Here is an 18,150-nt window from a genome sequence, read left to right on the forward strand (position 1 = left end):
ACAACTTCAGAGACGAAAACTCAGCACTTTGCCCTCTGTTGCTCCTTACAGGTAAACAGAATCAAAACCCCAAGACAGATAGATGAACTGATTGAAATTGAGAGCGACACGGGAACATGGTTCAGGAGGTGCTCTGTTCGCATCCGCACAGAACTGTATGGCGTAAGTAACAAGCCCGCCCTGACTCACGGGCCCGCTTGTCGCTGGAGGTTAGTCAGAAACAGGGTTGACAGAATCCGCCCCGTGAGTGGGGCTCTTCCCCCTCCTACCCAAGGCACCTGACTCCTGGTGTGGGACCAGGTAATGGGATTCCCTTGCGATCAGCAGGGTAGCCAAGACGTTGCTTTTGGTGGGGAGGGAAGGTGTTAAACAAGGAGTCCTACCAGTGACGGGGTACACCTGTCTGTTGGAAGCTGATAAATACAAATTCCAGCATTTGGTTTCCTGTAGCCTTTAGCTTTGGAGAACGCAGTGGCAACCCACTCCAGTGTTCTTGCCTGGAGAATCCCAGGGACGGGGGAGCCTGGTGGGCTGCCGTCTGTGGGGTCGCACAGAGTCGGACACCACTGAAGTGACTTAGCAGCAGCAGCAGCCTTTAGCTTTTACATTTTAAGTCCAAATGAATCCAGCCCGAAGAAAAGGCAACATTTTTTTTATAATTTGTGAGAGGGGGTTGGGAAATAGAGTTGCCTAGGGACTGGCATAAGAAAACTAACTCTCTGATATTTCACAGATTTGGTTGACTTTTATGAGATGTTTCACCTACCCAGTCAGGGAAAATACCATAAAACTCACGATTGTATGGTTCACGCTGTCCTTTGGGTAAGTGATCCTTACGTTTTTGGTGAACGAAATCTTTAAATTTGCCTACTGTAACTCCCAACCTCGCTGCTTTCTTCTCTTATACTGTGATGCTATTAACTCTAGGATGTTTTTTTCTTTTTAGATTTGCTAACAGTTACAGTTTTTATCAAGCAATCATTTTATTTATGTTGTCATAAAGCTGGGGTGGCAAAACCAACGGTGTTTGGAAAGTTCGATAAGACCAAGGATGCTTTGCTCCCATGAATTCTCCACTCTCTCCTTATTGGCGGAGCTCCATCCCTGCTGGCCTCTTTGTTCTTCCTCCAATGTGTCAGAACTTTCTTGAACATGTCCTATCTCGGGTCTGTGCCCTACCCCTAGACATGGACCAGCTCGTTTCTCTCCTCCTTTGAGGCTTTCCTCCTATGCCACCTTCTCAGTGATACTTCCCCAAGTACCTTATTAAAACTGCAGCTTCTCAGTCCCCCTTCAGATTCCCTGTCCCCTTCTCAGCCTTATTATTCCCCATTGTGCCTTCTATCATCTTCTAATAGACAAAAAGCTTTTTCATTCTGTAGGAATAAAGAAGGCTCTGTCTTCCTCCTCTGGAAGCTCTGTGAGAACAGAGATTTTGAACTGTTTTGCTCACTGATATACAGCCCTGGCACAAAATAAGTGCTCAATAAATAGCTGCCAGGCCTTCCCAGGGGGTTCAGTGGTAAAGAATCATCCTGCCAATGCAGGAGACAAATTTGAATGCAGAGTTCCAAAGAATAGCAAGGAGAGATAAGAAAAGACTTCTTCAGTGATCAGTGCAAAGAAATAGAGGAAAACAATGGATTGGAAAAGACTAGGGATCTCTTCAAGAAAACTAGGTATACCAAGAGAATATTTCATGCAAAGATGGGGACAATAAAGGACAGAAATGATATGGACCTATCAGAAGCAGAAGATATTAAGAAGAGGTGGCAAGAATACACAGAAAAACTATACAAAAAAGAGCCTCATGACCCGGATAACCACAATGGTGTGATCACTGACCTAGAGCCAGACATCCTGGACTGTGAAGTCAAGTGGGCCTTAGAAAGCATCACTACGAACAAAGCTAGTGGAGGTGATGGAATTCCAGTTGAGCTATTTCAAATCCTGGAAGATGATGCTGTGAAAGTGCTGCACTCAATATGCCAGCACTGGAAAATTCAACAGTGACCACAGTACTGAAAAAGATCAGTTTTCATTCCAATCCCAAAGAAAGGCAATGCCAAAGAATGTTCAAACTACCACACAATTGCACTCATCTCACATGCTAGCAAAGTAATGCTCAAAATTCTCCAAGCCAGGCTCCAACAATATGTGAACCATGAACTTCCAGATGTTCAAATTGGTTTTAGAAAAGGCAGAGGAACCAGAGATCAAATCACCAATATCTGCTGGATCATCGAGAAAGGAAGAGAGTTCCAGAAAAACATCTACTTCCGGTTTATTGACTATGCCAAAGCCTTTGACTGTGCGGATCACAACAAACTGTGGAAAATTCTTAAAGAGATGGGAATACCAGACCCCCTTGCCTGCCTCCTGAGAAATCTGTATGCAGGTCAAGAAGCAACAGTTATAACTGGACATGGAACAACAGGCTGGTTCCAAATTGGGAAATGAGTACATCAAGGCTGTATATTGTCACCCTGCTTATTTAACTTCTATGCAGAGTACATCATATGAAATGCCAGGCTGGATGAAGCACAAGCTGGAATCAAGATTGCCAGGAGAAATATCAATAACTTCAGATATGCAGATGACACTACGTTATGGCAGAAAGTGAAGAACTAAAGACCCTCTTGATGAAAATGAAAGAGGAGAGTGAAAAAGTTAACTTAAAACTCAACATTCAGAAAACTTAAGATCATCGCATCCAGTCCCACCACTTCATGGCAAATAGATGGGAACAATGGAAACAGTGAGAGACTTTATTGAGACTTGATTTATCCAAAATCACTGCAGAAGGTGACTGCAGCCATGAAATTAAAAGCTGCTTGCTCCTTGGAAGAAAAGCTATGACAAACCTAGACAGAATATTAAAAAGCAGGGACATTACTTTGCCAACAAAGGTCCATCTAGTCAAGGCTATGGTTTTTCCAGTGGTCATGTATGGATGTGAGAGTTGGACTATAAAGAAAGGTGAGCACCAAAGAATTGATGCTTTTGAACTGTGGTGGTGGAGAAGACTCTTGAAAGTCCATCGGACTGTAAGGAGATCTAACCAATCCATCCTAAAGGAAAGCAGTCCTGAATATTCACTGGAAGGACTGATGTTGAAGCTGAAACTCCAATACTTTGGCCACGTGATGTGAAGAACTGACTTATTGGACAAGACCCTGATGCTGAGAAAGACTGAAGGTGGGAGGAGAAGGGGACGACAGAGGATGAGATGGTTGGATGGCATCACCAACTCGATGGACATGAGTTTAAATAGGCTCTGGGAGTTGGTGATGGGCAGGGAAACCTGGCGTGCCGCAGTCCATGGGGTGGCAAAGAGTCAGACAAGACTGAGCAACTAAACTGAACTGAATGCGGAAGATAAGGAGATACAAGTTCAGTCCCTGGGTCAGGAAGATTCCCTGGAGGGGAAAATGGCAACCCACTACAGTATTCTTGTCTAGAGAATCCTGGACAGAGGAGCCTGGCAGGCTACACTCCATAGGATCGCAGAGTGGAGACGACTGAAGTGACTTAGCATGGACGCGTGCAAGTTTCTACTATGTGCTAAACACTGGCTAGATCCAAAGAAAAAGCAAAACAAACGTCTTGCTCTTGAAATGTGAAGAGTTACAGAATAATATCTATGATTTATTTTGTTTACTTACCTGTTATTGACCACATTTTAAGCCTATGATTTCCTTAAACAGTCCCTGAAACTTCAAACAATATGTAGCATTCAGTGGCTATCCAGTAAACACTGGTGAATAAATGGAACGTAGCAGAAACTCCTGCATGTTATTGATGATGAATGTTCCAGGGTGTCATGCTTCCCTCATTGTTGCCATTTTTGAAGATTTGTATCCTCTGGAGATGAATAGAGATCCCTGCAGAGTTGCTGCCTCCAGAGTCATTTCATATTCAGTGGCCACCACTCACACCCCTGTAGTAATTATGTCATGATCTGTGAAGACAAGAGGCTGGAATCTATGGAATCCCGAGGCAGAGATATTTCAGGAATCCTGATGACAATGCTGATGATAAAAACGACTTAGTCTTTTGAGCACTCACTATGTGCTGGGTATTTTGCATTCCATTTAATCTAAGCAGTTGCCCAGGGAGGTGGTTACTCTCATCATTCTGATATTAGAGATGGCAGGTAACTGATGCTTTGATAACTTACCCAAGATCACATGGCTGGTAAGTGGCAAGGCCAGGATTCTAAACCTAGCTTGTCTATCTGCACAAGTGATTCTCATAACCGCTTCTTCCCTTGTGTAGCTCAGTGTAACTGGGGATAAATCAGAGCAGTGGTTCTTGAACTTGAGTATCAGAAGAGTTCCTTGGAGGACTCCACTCCACAGTTTCTGATTCAGCAGGTCTGGATGAGGCCCAAGGGTCTGCATTTCTAACAAGTTCCCAGGTGATGCTGATGGTGCTGGTCCAGGCATTGTCCAGTGAAGATATAACATCAGCCACATGCATCATTTTAAATGTCCTGGCGGTCACGTTTAAAAAGGGGTGAAAAAAAAGGAAAAGGAAACTGGTGAAACAAACTTTAATAATATATCTTATTATTATTAATGATATATTATTATATCTTATTAATAATAAAACAATAATTATTACTTTAATAAACAAACTTTAATAATATATCTTATTTCACTCATTTTGTCTAAAATATTATCATTTCTTGACATTTAATCAATATGATTAATGACTTAATTTTACATTTTTCCCATACGTGTGTCTCATCTGGACTGGTCACATTTAACTGCTCATACCTGTGGTTAGCGGCTACTGCCCTGAAGATCATGGCAGCGTGGCTGAGCTGTAACCTGTTAGAATGACACACCAGAGGCGAGAGGTAGAAAGTGGGCAATAACCTGGCTTTTCCAATAAATACTTAAATGACCTTTTTCCCAGCCTTGAACCTCGGGGACATGGACTCTGCCCCCAGGCTAACAGGACCACGGTAGTGAAGGAACCAAGAAAAATCATCCATTAATAAAGAGGTCATTGTCTAAGGGCCCTCACAGTTTGGGGACCCCAGGAGTTTGTAGCTCGAGACTAGGAGATGGGGTTCTTCAGTGCAGCCTAAGGGGATGAGGAGAAACCTCTGGGCCAGGATGCGCCTGTGTAGGATGGAATTCTTACACATGTCTCTTTCCCAAGGAGGGACTCAGGACCTGGGATTCTCCAAGGAAACATAAGCCATCCCTCTAGCTTGATTCTTGCAGACCTGTGATGAGGAGGGGCCAATGAGATTCCTGTTTGCTGACCCATAATGCTAAGGGACTGGGGTGGGGTGCGGGGAGTGGGGGCACAGTGCTAATTAACAGTGCTTCTCCGGAAACCACCACCTCTCTGAAAGTAACAGGGAGGCAGTCATGGCCGCTAGAGTGCCAGCACCTTTAGAGACGCCTTTACAGCATGCACCCACTGGGTCTCCAGGTGGCGGCCATGGGCATAGCTCCGGCAGCAGCTCCAGGGGAAGTGACGAGAAAAGATGGTTTCTCTGTGATATGGAATTCTGAAATGTGATCATTCTTTAAAAAGGATCAAGCTCCGAGCCTTTAGAGTGGGAGCACTCACTCCAAGACTCTAGACTACCAGAGAACTAATCCTAGGGAGTATCAAATAGTGAGAACACACACAAAGGAAACCATTTAGATACAAGACCAGGCATCACCCAACCACCAGAGGCACCCTGTGCAGGATGCCTCATCTAAACAACAAACAAAGCAAAGATACAAACCCAATCATCAGCAGATGGGATTACCACCTCACTCAGCCTTGCCCATCAGAGGAAAAACAAACAAATGAAAAAACCCAGCACAAATCTCACCCTATACAAAGCTTACTGGACCAGTCTTAGGAGAGCAGAAACCAAAAGGAAGAAAGAATTCAACCTTGAAGGCTGGGAAAAGGATACCTCAAACACAATAAGTTAAAATAATAATAATGAAAAGGCAGAGAAATACTACACAAATGAAGGAACAAACTAGAAACACAGAAGTCCAAAAAAGAGAAGAGGAAATAGACAAACTACCTGAAAAAGAATTCAGAATAATGATAGTAAAGATGATGAAAAACCTTGAAAGCAAACACCTTTACAAACTCACATTTCTTTGTCTTTGCAGGTACTACGGATTATCTGTTTGGTTCCCCGATGTCATTAAACATCTGCAGTCGAATGTGTTGAAAAATGTAGATGAACCAAAAGTGAAATTTTCAGATGCAACTATCAACTTTACAATGGCAAATCAGATTATTACCGGAATGGAATGCGACAATGGCAGGTCTAGAAACTTTTAAATCATTTAATTTCCTACCTCGTCTTAAAAATGTATTTCTTATTTGCCTTCATGACACTAAAATATGCGTATGCATGATTTTTTTTCAGTTGGTACATGTAGTCATTTTCAGACTGAATTCAAATGCTTCCAAATAGCCTTTAAAGAAAAGATACACGTATATCAGTTAATTCACTTAAATTCCTTCTTAAACTGAGCTACTTGCCATTTGTAAAGGAGTGGAATTGACTGGTGTGAAAAGAAAATTCAGAGAGGCCTTGGAAAGTGAGCAAAATAAATTGTTACAGAAGGGCAGAGTAAGGATTATGAGAAAACAGGTTATAGTGTTATTTAACTTAAAGAGGAAATCTGACAGGTGATTTCATGCCTGTTTTCTGTCTCTGGAAAAGGGAGCTACTCTTCAGAATTCCTTCCTTCTCCACTATGCTGGTTCAAGAATTGGGGTTAAGTTTTATCAGAGAAAGTTTCAGTTAAAGAATAGGAATGATTTTCCAAAGTTAAGGGCTTTGAAAATAGGAGATAAGTTAGCAAAGGACATTTTTGAGTACGGAGTGTGGAACTCCTCGTGATGCGGAGGAAGAACTGATTCAAGAAATGGTCGTGGTTTATTTTTTGGAGATGAAAAAGGGCAGACAAGGCCCTCATTTCTACCCATTATTTATCTGAATAAATGGTTGCTGGTATGACTTTCTGTTGGTTTACATCATTCTTAGGAAATTCTTCCAATTTAAAAAGAGATCAAAGTAAAAGTCTAACATAATTGATAAAAGTTTCTCTAGGCAAAAACCAGTTTGGAAAGATGAAAAATAATTCTGTGGGATGCTTATGGTTTGTGTAATGACAAGGAGAGTTACCAACTAGGAGGTAACTGTAGATTGGCAATTCACTGGGAGGCCTGATCCACAGAGGATCACCTTTACTCTCCCTCCAAAATACTGACTTGAATCTGTACTTGTTTTTCCACAGAAATCTTGGAGTCAAGTGCTCTATAATTCTAGGTTGAAAATTGACTTCATTATTTAAAAATTATTCTAATCTCATTAGAAATTTCTAGTATGCCATATTTTAAAGAAAAAGTTCTAAGCTGGTCAGTCATGGAGAAATTTTTTACTTTGGCAATATAATGATTAATAATTTTAATAGTATTAAAATCCTTGTAAAGCCTATAAGTTTACTTTAGAAGGTGATAGAAAAAAAATTTTTTTTTGTCTTTCACTGAAATTTGAAATACCACTAACTAATACATTTTTTAAAAATAGTTTTCCTGTTAAGCATTCTAAAATGGCAGTTCTTCATGTACTGATAAGGAGTGGCCTCTGAAGTAGACTCTGAGGAGAACAAAGCAAAGTGTAGAATAGTGTCTTCTTTGCTGGCATGCTGAATGCAGAGCACTTCCTGAAGAGCATACGAGAAAATGAGAACAGTGGTCCTCTCTGGGAAAAACAACTGGATAGCTTGAGAATGGGAGGGAAAAGACTTATTTTCTCCTTTTTGAACATTTTGAATTGTTCTCCATGTGTATTCTATGCAGATAGCATCCAGTGAAAAGAATAATAATTGTTTCCCCTTTCCAAATGCAGTTTCATTTCAGAAAATTAGTGATCTTAAAATGTGCCGTGATTTATCCTCCTTCTGTAGATAGAATGCCTAGATGGCTTAGGTGATCTTACTCTGAACTCCTAGAGTAGGGGGTGAATTTTTTAAGGAGGTTGGTCTCATAGGCACTTAGTGCATTCCGAGCTGACAAATGCAGCCTGGCGTTAGAGTGAGGACGATCTTTAAAATCTCAGTAGTGAATTACTTTTAAGTCATCTTCCTTGCCTAGGAGGGTTGGTCCCTTTCTGCTCTAATAACACTGGTATTTGGTGTATTAACTTCTTCCCCAGTTGAGCAAGCATTTTCCTCTCAATAACTGGTGAAGGATACATTCACAGTCTCTTAATAAATTACCAAGACACATTGATGGATATGTATACCTGTCTCCCAAGGGTCTTTATCAACACTTAATATCTGAACCATAGACTCTTCTAAGATGTCAGAATGATTGTGCCTGTTATCATCTCCACCTTCCCTCTCGCATCACCCAAAAATGAATCGGAGCAAGTTTCATAATTCTACCATTTCCAAAAGTAGGCTGAGCTATGGTCATTCAGCTTGGTTTGAGGAATACCTCTTGGTGCTGAGAAGAAAAATATTCTTGGAAATGACTGTGAGCTATGAGTTTCTTGACCCTTGAGGTAATCATTCCTCACATAAGTGATTCTCCCATCATCTCTTCAAGATAATTGGAAGTCCCTACGCTAGAATAAAGAATCTTTGGGTTATCAGCTTGGGAAATAGACATTCATTAAAAGTAAGCATGGGAGCACATGCTCAAGTTACAGCTGTTAGCCCCAAATAGAGAATTTTCAGATAAAGGCATATGTGAAGGAGCAAGAGGGAGGATAGGATTGAAAAATAAAGAATCGGTAGCCACAGGTAATCTCCAAACTCACTGCCTTCAACTGTATACCCCACAAACACCCTTTTAACAACATTGCTGAAAGCTATATGAAGTTATTTAGGATGCCATCTCTTTTTCTGGTGGAAAATAATATTGGGGAACAATGAGATAGTCAAAAGGACAGGCTCTATGAGGAAGAGGGGGGAAAGCTAAGAGTTTAGAAAATCCAGAAGCCACTGTCCTTTTTAATTAAGAGAATCCGTAGTAGAACCTCAGGCAACCCTCTTCAGTATTCTTTCCTGGAAAGTCCCATAGACAGAGGAGCCTGGTGGGCTACAGACCATCGTGTCGCAGAGCCGGACATGACTGAAACGATTTAGCACGGCCCATAGTGGACCGTCACATCTCTAAATCTGTTTGACTTAACTTTGAACCCTGATAGACACAATCACTGACATGAATTTTTCGTGTGTGTTGGACAGATTTGCAGGGATCAGGTTCAAATCCATAACTTTCAAAAATTCAGTTTTTAAGTCCTGCACCTTTGAGGATGTGACTTCAGTCAACACCTACTTCAAGAACTGCACGTTTATTGAAACTGTTTTTAACAAAACAGGTAGGTGTACCACTTAACCCTGCCTGGATCCTCTTCACAGCCCTGGTTCTTGGAAGAAACGTGATACCTATTTGGTGATAGGTATGGGCAGACGCTTATGGGGGAAGTGAACGTTGAAGTACAAATGAACAAACTCCCTCCGTCAGGTTGGGTCAAAGCTGAGCTTGTAGTGACTGTTTTTGTCAGATTTAATGCAGATGGAGCAGGCTGAGCTCAAAGTTGGCAGGAAAAAAAAAAATCCTGTGGTGAATAATTTTTAAAGCAGAGAATTAACCTGTAGTCATTTGACAGTCTTGATTTCAAACTCTGCTATTAGCTTAAGTGAGCTGGCCTGAACTACAGAGATGGACAAGTACATGCCCAGTCACATATAGTCTTTTAATTCAATCCATTTAATGGAGTCTGGGAAACACCCCAGGGGAAAAGAGGAGGGAAGCAAACATTGACTGAACGCTGACTATATGCTGGTTCCTATCTCAGGTTATTAGACACTCATTGTCTTGTTCAATTTTCACAATAGCGGAAGCTTCAAAAACTGCAGTCATTTGGCCACAGTTGTACAGCTGCTCACAGCTGACATATGAGCCCAGGCTCATCTGATCACACAGCCCCTGCTCTATCACCCCGCACGTTGGTCCATCTGTCCCATGAGGTCAAAATAATGGCCCAACACCAGCAGAAGGACCAGCGCCACTTTGTTACCAGCCCTGCCTTCTCGATGCTCAGACGGGAGCCACCTCTGTCTAGCTCCAAGTAAGGATGGGGTCAGGGTTCTTAGGGTTTGTTTAAACAGTGATTTCTCACTGTCTTCCAACCCATTCAACCTCAGAAGACCAGCTTTTTAGGCCGATTTTGATCAGCGAGGATAACTGTTTTGATCCTCATTACCTTTTAGCAGAACCCACCATCATCTGCAACTCCTTTTGGCTAGATCCAAGATTCAGAACAAAACTCAACAGTGAATGCTGGTGACTATCCAATGAGACCAACTCTGGTTCCTCCACTTAAACCTTCACTTGCAAATTCAGCTTCAAGGACCCAAGGAAAGTCCTTTTTCTTCTCACTGCCTCAGAGCCCTATAAAATGGCAGTAGTAAGGCTGATTCATGCACATTTTAGAACAAATTATTTTTGTAATTGTAGTGTAAAAGCTATTAGTACTCTAATGCTGGTCCTTATGTAACATGATAATTAGAACAAAGTAACAGCATAAAGGAGTCAGCAAGCAATATAATTAGCGATGACCAACCATAAGAAATCAGGGGATAATTGGACTCCATTTATTCCTTTATGCAATAAAGGTATTCCTTCCTTCAGCTGCATTGGGACCCTGTAACCCAGGGTCCTTTACTAGACCCTGTGCCTTGGCGAGCTCTGAAACCCTCAGGGAGCTTCCAATACCATGGTTTTTTCTGAAATTCTTGGAAAGCTTGTTCATATTGGTGTACCAGCCTGATGCACTGAACTTTCTTTGTGTCCACAGATTTTGAGCCATATAAATTCATTAACTGCAGATTTCAAAACAGCACATTTTTGTACAACAAGACAGGATGCCAATTTACCTTTGATGATGACTATAGTGCCTACTGGATTTATTTTGTCAACTTCTTGGGGACACTGGCGGTGTTGCCAGGGAACATCGTGTCTGCTCTCCTGATGGACAGAATCGGGCGCTTAACGATGCTAGGTATATGCTTGCTTTCATGGAAAACATAGGCGCCGCCCTTGCGATCTAGAGGGAGCCTGTCTCCTGTATTCCTCCCTACCCCCCTAGGATTTGCATCCCACAGAAATGAGGAGAAATCTCCTAAGACCTTTCATTAAGACTAAATTTTAGTAAAAAAAAAAAAAAAAAAAGTCTCTAATTACATCTCATTTGAACCGCTTCTGTGCGTTAACAGACTGAGAAACTAATTATGTGTGACTAATGTCCATTTTTCTACTTAGGTAGCTGAGTAATTGGTGATGTGTGTTTTATGCTTGCTGTGTTGAGAAGGTAGTTGAGAAATAAAGCTTATATACAGATAAATACACCTGTAGCTGAGCTTTTTGAACCCAGAGTGCAGTTTCCTCTTGGGATTCAGTTTTGCTGTGAGATCTCAGAGAACCAGGGGTCCTTGCTCTACTGAGATGACAGGAAACACCCCCACTTTTTGTCTGCTACGTTGGCAGGTGGCTCTATGGTGCTTTCGGGGATCAGCTGTTTCTTCCTTTGGTTTGGCACCAGTGAATCCATGATGATAGGCATGCTGTGTCTGTACAACGGGTTGACCATCTCGGCCTGGAACTCTCTTGATGTGGTCACCGTGGAGCTGTACCCTACAGATCGGAGGTATGTTGAAATGGGCCTCCAGCAAGAGGTGCTCTGAGCCCCATGAGACCACTGAAAATCAGCCAAACTTCTCATTTCCTCCCCAAAGTGAAATTCCAAAGAAAAAAAAATCTGGCTTATGAAGTTGTAGGTTCTATTCATATCTTTCATTTATTCTTCATTTTTTAATAAAGCCAAACATGATTTCTTCTTCATTGACTATTACACTCAGTACCATAAAAATGTTATTACTTTGAAAACAGTTTGTAGATTAGTTTCACAATTTGAAAACATTCCTGGGGATTCATGATGATTGCTGAGAAGGGAAAGTCATGAATTCAGTGCTAAATATTACATTGGAATAGTTACAATGGAAATTGTTCCCAGATCTTTATAGCTTTATTTTATTTACAGCTAGATAGTTTTATAGCAATGTATATATTATATAGTTAACTATATGTAATATGTGTATTATATAGTTAAACATATATTCAGTATTAGCATTAAATATATATACTAAATATTACAGTTACATTTAACTAAAATGTGGTATGGGAAAATCAGGTTTGCCTAGGAACTGTGAAGTCTTTTGAGTATACATGAGTATTTAATTTATTAGACATTAATAACACATTGAAGTAACACTTTGAGGATTTGTTTTCTTTCTATTTATTTTGGCTGTGCTGGGTCTTTGTTGCTGCACAGGCCTTTCTCTAGTTAGGAGACTGGGGGCACTCTAGTTACGGGCAGTGGGGGCAACTGGAGAGTGCAGTGCCTGGGCTTCTCCTTGCAGAGGCTTCTCTTGTTGGGGAACATGGGCTCTAGGGCAGGCAGGTTTCGGTACTGCAGCACGTGGGTTTAGCAGCCACAGTTCGCGAGCTTACCTGGGCTTGGTAGCTTCCATGCTCATGGGATCTTCCCAGATCAGGGATTGAACCCATGTCTCCTGCATTGGTAGGTGGAGTCTTTACCACTGAGCCACCAAGGAAGCTCTGAAGTTTGTTTTTTTTTAAACCTGATTTTTTTTTTGAGGTTTAGTCGATGTTCAATATATAAAAGTTTCAGATGTACAACATAGTGACTCAGCTTTTAAAGGTTATATCCACTTATAGTTATTAGAAGATATTGGCTATATTCCATGTGTTATGCAATATGTCCTTGCAGCTTATTTATTTTACACATCTACTCATATATTTTAAAAAGAACATGTGGGGGAATATGGTTGCTAGCAGGAGTTACTCGGACAATGAAGCCAGTGAAGGGAATTAACCGTGCCCATGACTTAGCTTGCTGGCTATGAGGAAGATGTAGTGAAGCAGGGAGGGATCAGCTGCAAGAGCCTCTGTGGACCCCTCATTGGTCCTGAGAGGGTCTTTACCTCATGTTTGCAAATGCCTAGATGAGCTCTGCATTAAGGCAACACAGAGAGGTCTCCAGAACACACCCCTTGACCTTGCTGGTCTTCTGAAGGGAAGCCCAACACATTTCCAATGACCACAAAAAGATCACCATTAGAATAAAACTATGCATCTGTTCCCAAAATGGAGACACACAGACTCTGCACTTCATATCATAAAAAGGACAAGACAGTAGGGCTTTGGGGTGGAGCTTCAGCAGCCGATTCATGAAAAGAATAGGAGCCCTATTTTGCCTTTTGCCACACATGAAGACAAATGGCCTTTGTCTTTTATTTTGTGCCTGCTCTGTCACCATGGAGCCCTGTCTGCTAGAGCATGGAGTCAGGATTCTCTGGACTTTGAAGTGGAGGAGGGTTTTTCCTAGGACAGTGTAGAGACATTTGGGACATCAATTTTCACTGATCCTGAGTCCCTTCTTTTATTTGTTGGCCACAGTGAGGTACATTTGCTGCACGCCCAGACTTTCTAACTTATATTTCTTCTTCATGAATTTCTATTACCAAGCTTACAGGAACCCTATATGTTCTCCTGTATCCACCTCCCTGCAGACCATTGGGAACTCTGATGGACGTCTCCTTATCAGATATTCTAATCAGGAACCTCCTGTTGATGACTTAGGCTCTGAAAGGGACCATGCAACCCATGTCCAGCATCTCCTTCCTTCTTCCAGCCAACAGTAGTTCTCTTTAGTGGGCAAGCTCCTGGGGTGGATGTCATGGATCTTGGACGAGGGTGCTGCCAAGGCAAGATCAAGACTCTGCAGCTTTCTTTTGTGCTCATTCTGTAAACTGGACCCAGATGTGAATTAAACTAGACATTTACGCTAAGCCCCTCCATGTTAAAGCAAAGTTATTTCATAGACTGCGACCTTTTAATTTTGCATTATTAAAGTTTGATACTATTTTAGATGAATCAGCCCCTTATCCCTCTGCTATAGACTGGAAGGATGAAGGGTGAGTACTCTCCTGTGGCAAGATCCTGGCTTTAAAACAAAACACCATCAACTGGGCAGGGCGTCCATGAAAAACATGGACCTGCTGTGTTTCTGTTCTCAGAAAGGTTAAACATCAGCAAGATAGAGACAGAAATTGCTCTGTGTATTAGTTCAGGATCTCTGAGAAGCAGCAGACAAAATGGGGTTAAACATGCACAGATTTTGTTAAAGGAAATGCAAGTTATGAGAGAAAACAGGGAGAGAGATGTAGTCTTGGCCACAACGTGAGCCTGAGCCCCATGAAAGAGTGAAGAAGGAAGACCAGTTGGGTGGAAGTGTTCCAGGCCACCAGTGAGCAGTCTCAGGAAGGCTTGGCATTGCTGTGCTAAAAGTCAGCTTTGGAGGACTCCTGCTTGTCCTGGGGGCACCAGCCTGCCATAGTATTCCTCTTACATTCAGTTCCTGGAGCAGTGAAACATGGAAATGCATTTCAGAGCATGGCAGCGGGACCAGGACTCAGAAATTGGCAAAGTGCATCCTCACTTTGACCATGCTGCTAGCAAATATTCACCACTTAATTTGATATTACCAGATAACATACAGGAAGTCACTTTCTTAATGATGGAGAGATAACTTATCTGCCAGAGCTGCATTGCTAGCACCATAATGAGCTGGCACGACCTATGCTGTTTCAGGCTAAAACCTTCTCTTCTATCTCCACTGCGGTCCTCTGGGTCTCATGGGAGGGCTCCACTGAACTGTGGCTCAGCTGTTAGAGGTAAACCCCAAGTGTTTTGTGTGTGGTACCCTCTGGCTTCCTCTCCCCGTGCAAGGCGAATAGAATACATCCCGACAAACACTTCTGGTTAGAGGCTATAATTGTTTCATACCAGAACTTTAGCACTGTCAGCTCCTTGCCCAGTTTCTAGAATCTGTCCTTAATGATCAGAAAAGAACACTCTGATTCCAGACCCCAGACTAAAAAGTAGCCTCTTGAGCCATTTAATAGCCAACTCCTATCAGAATCCCAGGGCAAATGATTCTATTCAGGGAACATAACTTAGGATATAATCTAAGTGCTATGAAAGTTGCAACACTTGAAAGCCACACTTGTCACCCACAGTGTGGACTTGATCTGTGATGTTATACCTCTGACTCTTGGTAGGGGTTACATTTGGATTTACTGTGAAAGCACTGCTCATCTCTGTAGAGCTTCCCACTGGATCTGCAGGGCATTTCAGGACCTACTCTGGAGAGGCGCTCTGTCTCTTCACTCATATGATAAGAATCAGTAATTCCTCACATTCCCTTCCCTGCTGTGCATCAAGAGACAGAGTGTCCATGTCAGTGTTTCATCTCCAGGGTTCAGACATTTGCTTTGCCCCTCCTCATCTTGATTTGCGCTCTTGTATTCGGGTATTCTAGTTTTGTCTTTTATGCACGCGTGCATGCTAAGTTACTTAAGTTGCGTCTGACTCTTTGCAACCCTATGGACTATAGTCCACCAGGCTCCTCTGTCTATGGGATTTCCCAGGCAAGAATACTGGAGTGAGTTGCCTTGCCTTTATCCAGGGCATCTTCCTGACCCAGGGATTGAACCCACATCTCCTGTGGCTCCTGCATTGCAGATGGAGTCTTTACTGCTGAGCCACCCAGGAAACCCTTTGTCTTTTATAAGCTACTCTAAATTGTGTAATAAAGAGGCAGGAAATGTTGAAATTAAAATGGTGTGTACTTATGAGCAGCACCTTTTCTGTGCTAGAGAAAATAAAGCTGAACAGTCACTGCAAACACTTTTTAAAAGTGAAAGTTGTTTTTTTTTCCCTCCATGCTCAATACTTTACTTTTGGTCATCAGATATGGAGCTGTTTTTTTCCCCAATACCAAGTAATTCTTTAATTCCCAGTAGACACCAACTTGATGGACGTGAATCTGAGTGAACTCCGGGAGTTGGTGATGGACAGGGAGGCCTGGCGTGCTGCAATTCATAGGGTCGCAAAGAGTTAGACACGACTGAGCAACTGAACTGAACTGAGACACCAACTGGATGTTTTAAAAATGTAACTCCGTTCTGATATAATCTACCATGGAGAAGGGAATGGCAACCCACTCCAGTATTCTTGCCTGGAGAATTCCTGGACAGAGGAGCTTGGTGGGCTACAGTCCATGGGGTCGCAAAGAATCTGACATGACTGAGTGACAAGCATGTGTGCAAGTACGTGCGTGCACACACACACACACACGCATGTGCACACACACGCATGTGCACACACACACACTTGGAGATAGCATCAGATTCCACAGGTTAAGGACTCCATCCCCACAAGAGTGCCTTCATTTCAGACACCAAACACAAGTCAGATCATCACCTGTACATCTGACCAACTGGCTGCGCATTGGAGTTCTCATGATGCCCTCCTCAGGTTTGATAACTTGGCAGAATGGCTCACAGAACTCAAGGAAACATTTCCTCACATTTACTGATATATTATAAGAGATTCCAGCTCAGGAGCAGCCAGACAGAAGAGATGCACACACTGGGCCAGGTGTGAATGGCAGGGGAGCACGGCGCTCTGTGCCCCATCCAGGCCCACCCCTTCCCAGTGCTTCTGTGCGCTCACCAACCGGGAAGCCCATCAAATCTTGCTGTTCAAGAGATTTTATAGAGCTTCATCTCCAGCCCTGTGTCCTCAACTCCCTAAACAACCTCTCATCACTTGCTCTTTTCTGGTAATGATTCCAAAATTCAGCCTTTGTGCACCGGTGCCTTATCAAATCTCCAAGACAGAGTTTTGGGTGAAGTAGAAAAGAATAAGTTCATTGCTTTGCCAGACAAAGAGGGACACACAGGCTCTTGCCCTCGAAAACTGTCCGAACTCCAGAAGATTTGGTGAGGAGTTATTATAGCAAGTTATTATAGTTCAAGGGCAGGGCTGCTGATAAGATTAGACTGTGTGATTAGGGCCTACACTCCTTTATTCTATTTTTAACACCAAAAACATTTGTTTTGGGGTATAGCCCTTTAACAGTGTTGGGGTAGTTTCAGTGAATAGTGAAGGGACTCAGCCATACATATACAGGTGGCCATTCTCTGGCCTTAGGTAATCTAATGAGTTCTGGCTCTGAGCTCTTCTTGAAGAGCTTCTCTGGGTCCTTTAATCTGGAATGAAGAATGCTGACATCTTCCATTTGTTGGGAATTTTAGTTCTCTGTGTTCAGTCTGTCCTACTCTTTGTGACCCCATGAACTGTAGCCCACCAGGCTCCTCTGTCCATGGAATTTTCCGGGCAAGATTACTGGAGTGCGTTGCCATGTCCTACTCCAAAGGACCTTCCTGACCCAGGGATCCAACCCTAGCCTCTTGCATCTCATGCATTGGCAGGTGGGTTCTTTACCACTGCATACCTAGAAAGCCTTAAAGATATGTCTGTGTGTATCCCTTGAGGTAGAATCAGGACCCTGCCCCAAGCATGCACTATTGTTTCTTGACTCCTCCCTTGTCTCAGCATCCCTTCCCTTCCCTGATTAGCAATAGTTTGAATCTGCCCCTGGGACTCAAGGAGACCTCATGGAGGCTGGAGTCTATTCCCTACAAACAAGGAATGGGGGACATGGAAAGGCTTCAGTGCTCAGAAGCCCCACAGGGTCCTGCTAAGTTTCAATTACAGATCACCATAACAGATGTAATAGTAATGGAAATATTTGGTGAGCATTACCAAAATGTGACCCAGAGACAGGAAGTGAGCAAATACTGCTGGGAAAATGATGCTGATAGACTTTCTAGACCCAGAGTTGCCACAAATGGTCAATTTGTTAAAAAAAAAAAATACAGTATCTTTCAAGTATAATAAAATTATGTACCATAAAATGAGCTATGTCTGTCCCTAGGGTAAGGTCCAGAATACTCCTGAGTATAGGAGCGTACATCATCCTGGAGTTTGGGGTGCACTGCGCTGCCAGCATGTGGATGCATTCACCAGTGTGAAAGCTCTCTAGATTTATGAAGAGTTCATTATGTGAGCATGGTTGATTAAATCATCGGCCACTTGTAATTGAACTCAACCTTCAGCCTCTCTCCCCTCCCCAAGGTGGGGTGGGATAGGCTGCAAGTTCCA

At 42.5% G+C, this 18,150-nt stretch overlaps 1 protein-coding gene across 1 annotated transcript in view; it reads left to right on the top strand.

The window, feature by feature from the left end:
- Nucleotides 1-18,150, top strand: part of SV2C (synaptic vesicle glycoprotein 2C) — a 215,910-nt gene that overhangs the window by 181,657 nt on the left and 16,103 nt on the right. The window contains exons 7-12 of the mRNA XM_004010196.6: nt 52-162; nt 734-822; nt 6,141-6,299; nt 9,240-9,373; nt 10,856-11,059; nt 11,545-11,704. Of these exons, the coding sequence (XP_004010245.1) occupies nt 52-162; nt 734-822; nt 6,141-6,299; nt 9,240-9,373; nt 10,856-11,059; nt 11,545-11,704 (857 nt within the window). The remainder of the gene's footprint in view (nt 1-51; nt 163-733; nt 823-6,140; nt 6,300-9,239; nt 9,374-10,855; nt 11,060-11,544; nt 11,705-18,150) is intronic.

The sequence above is a fragment of the Ovis aries genome, chromosome 7 (assembly GCF_016772045.2).
Source record: "Ovis aries strain OAR_USU_Benz2616 breed Rambouillet chromosome 7, ARS-UI_Ramb_v3.0, whole genome shotgun sequence".
Lineage (NCBI taxonomy): Eukaryota > Metazoa > Chordata > Mammalia > Artiodactyla > Bovidae > Ovis > Ovis aries.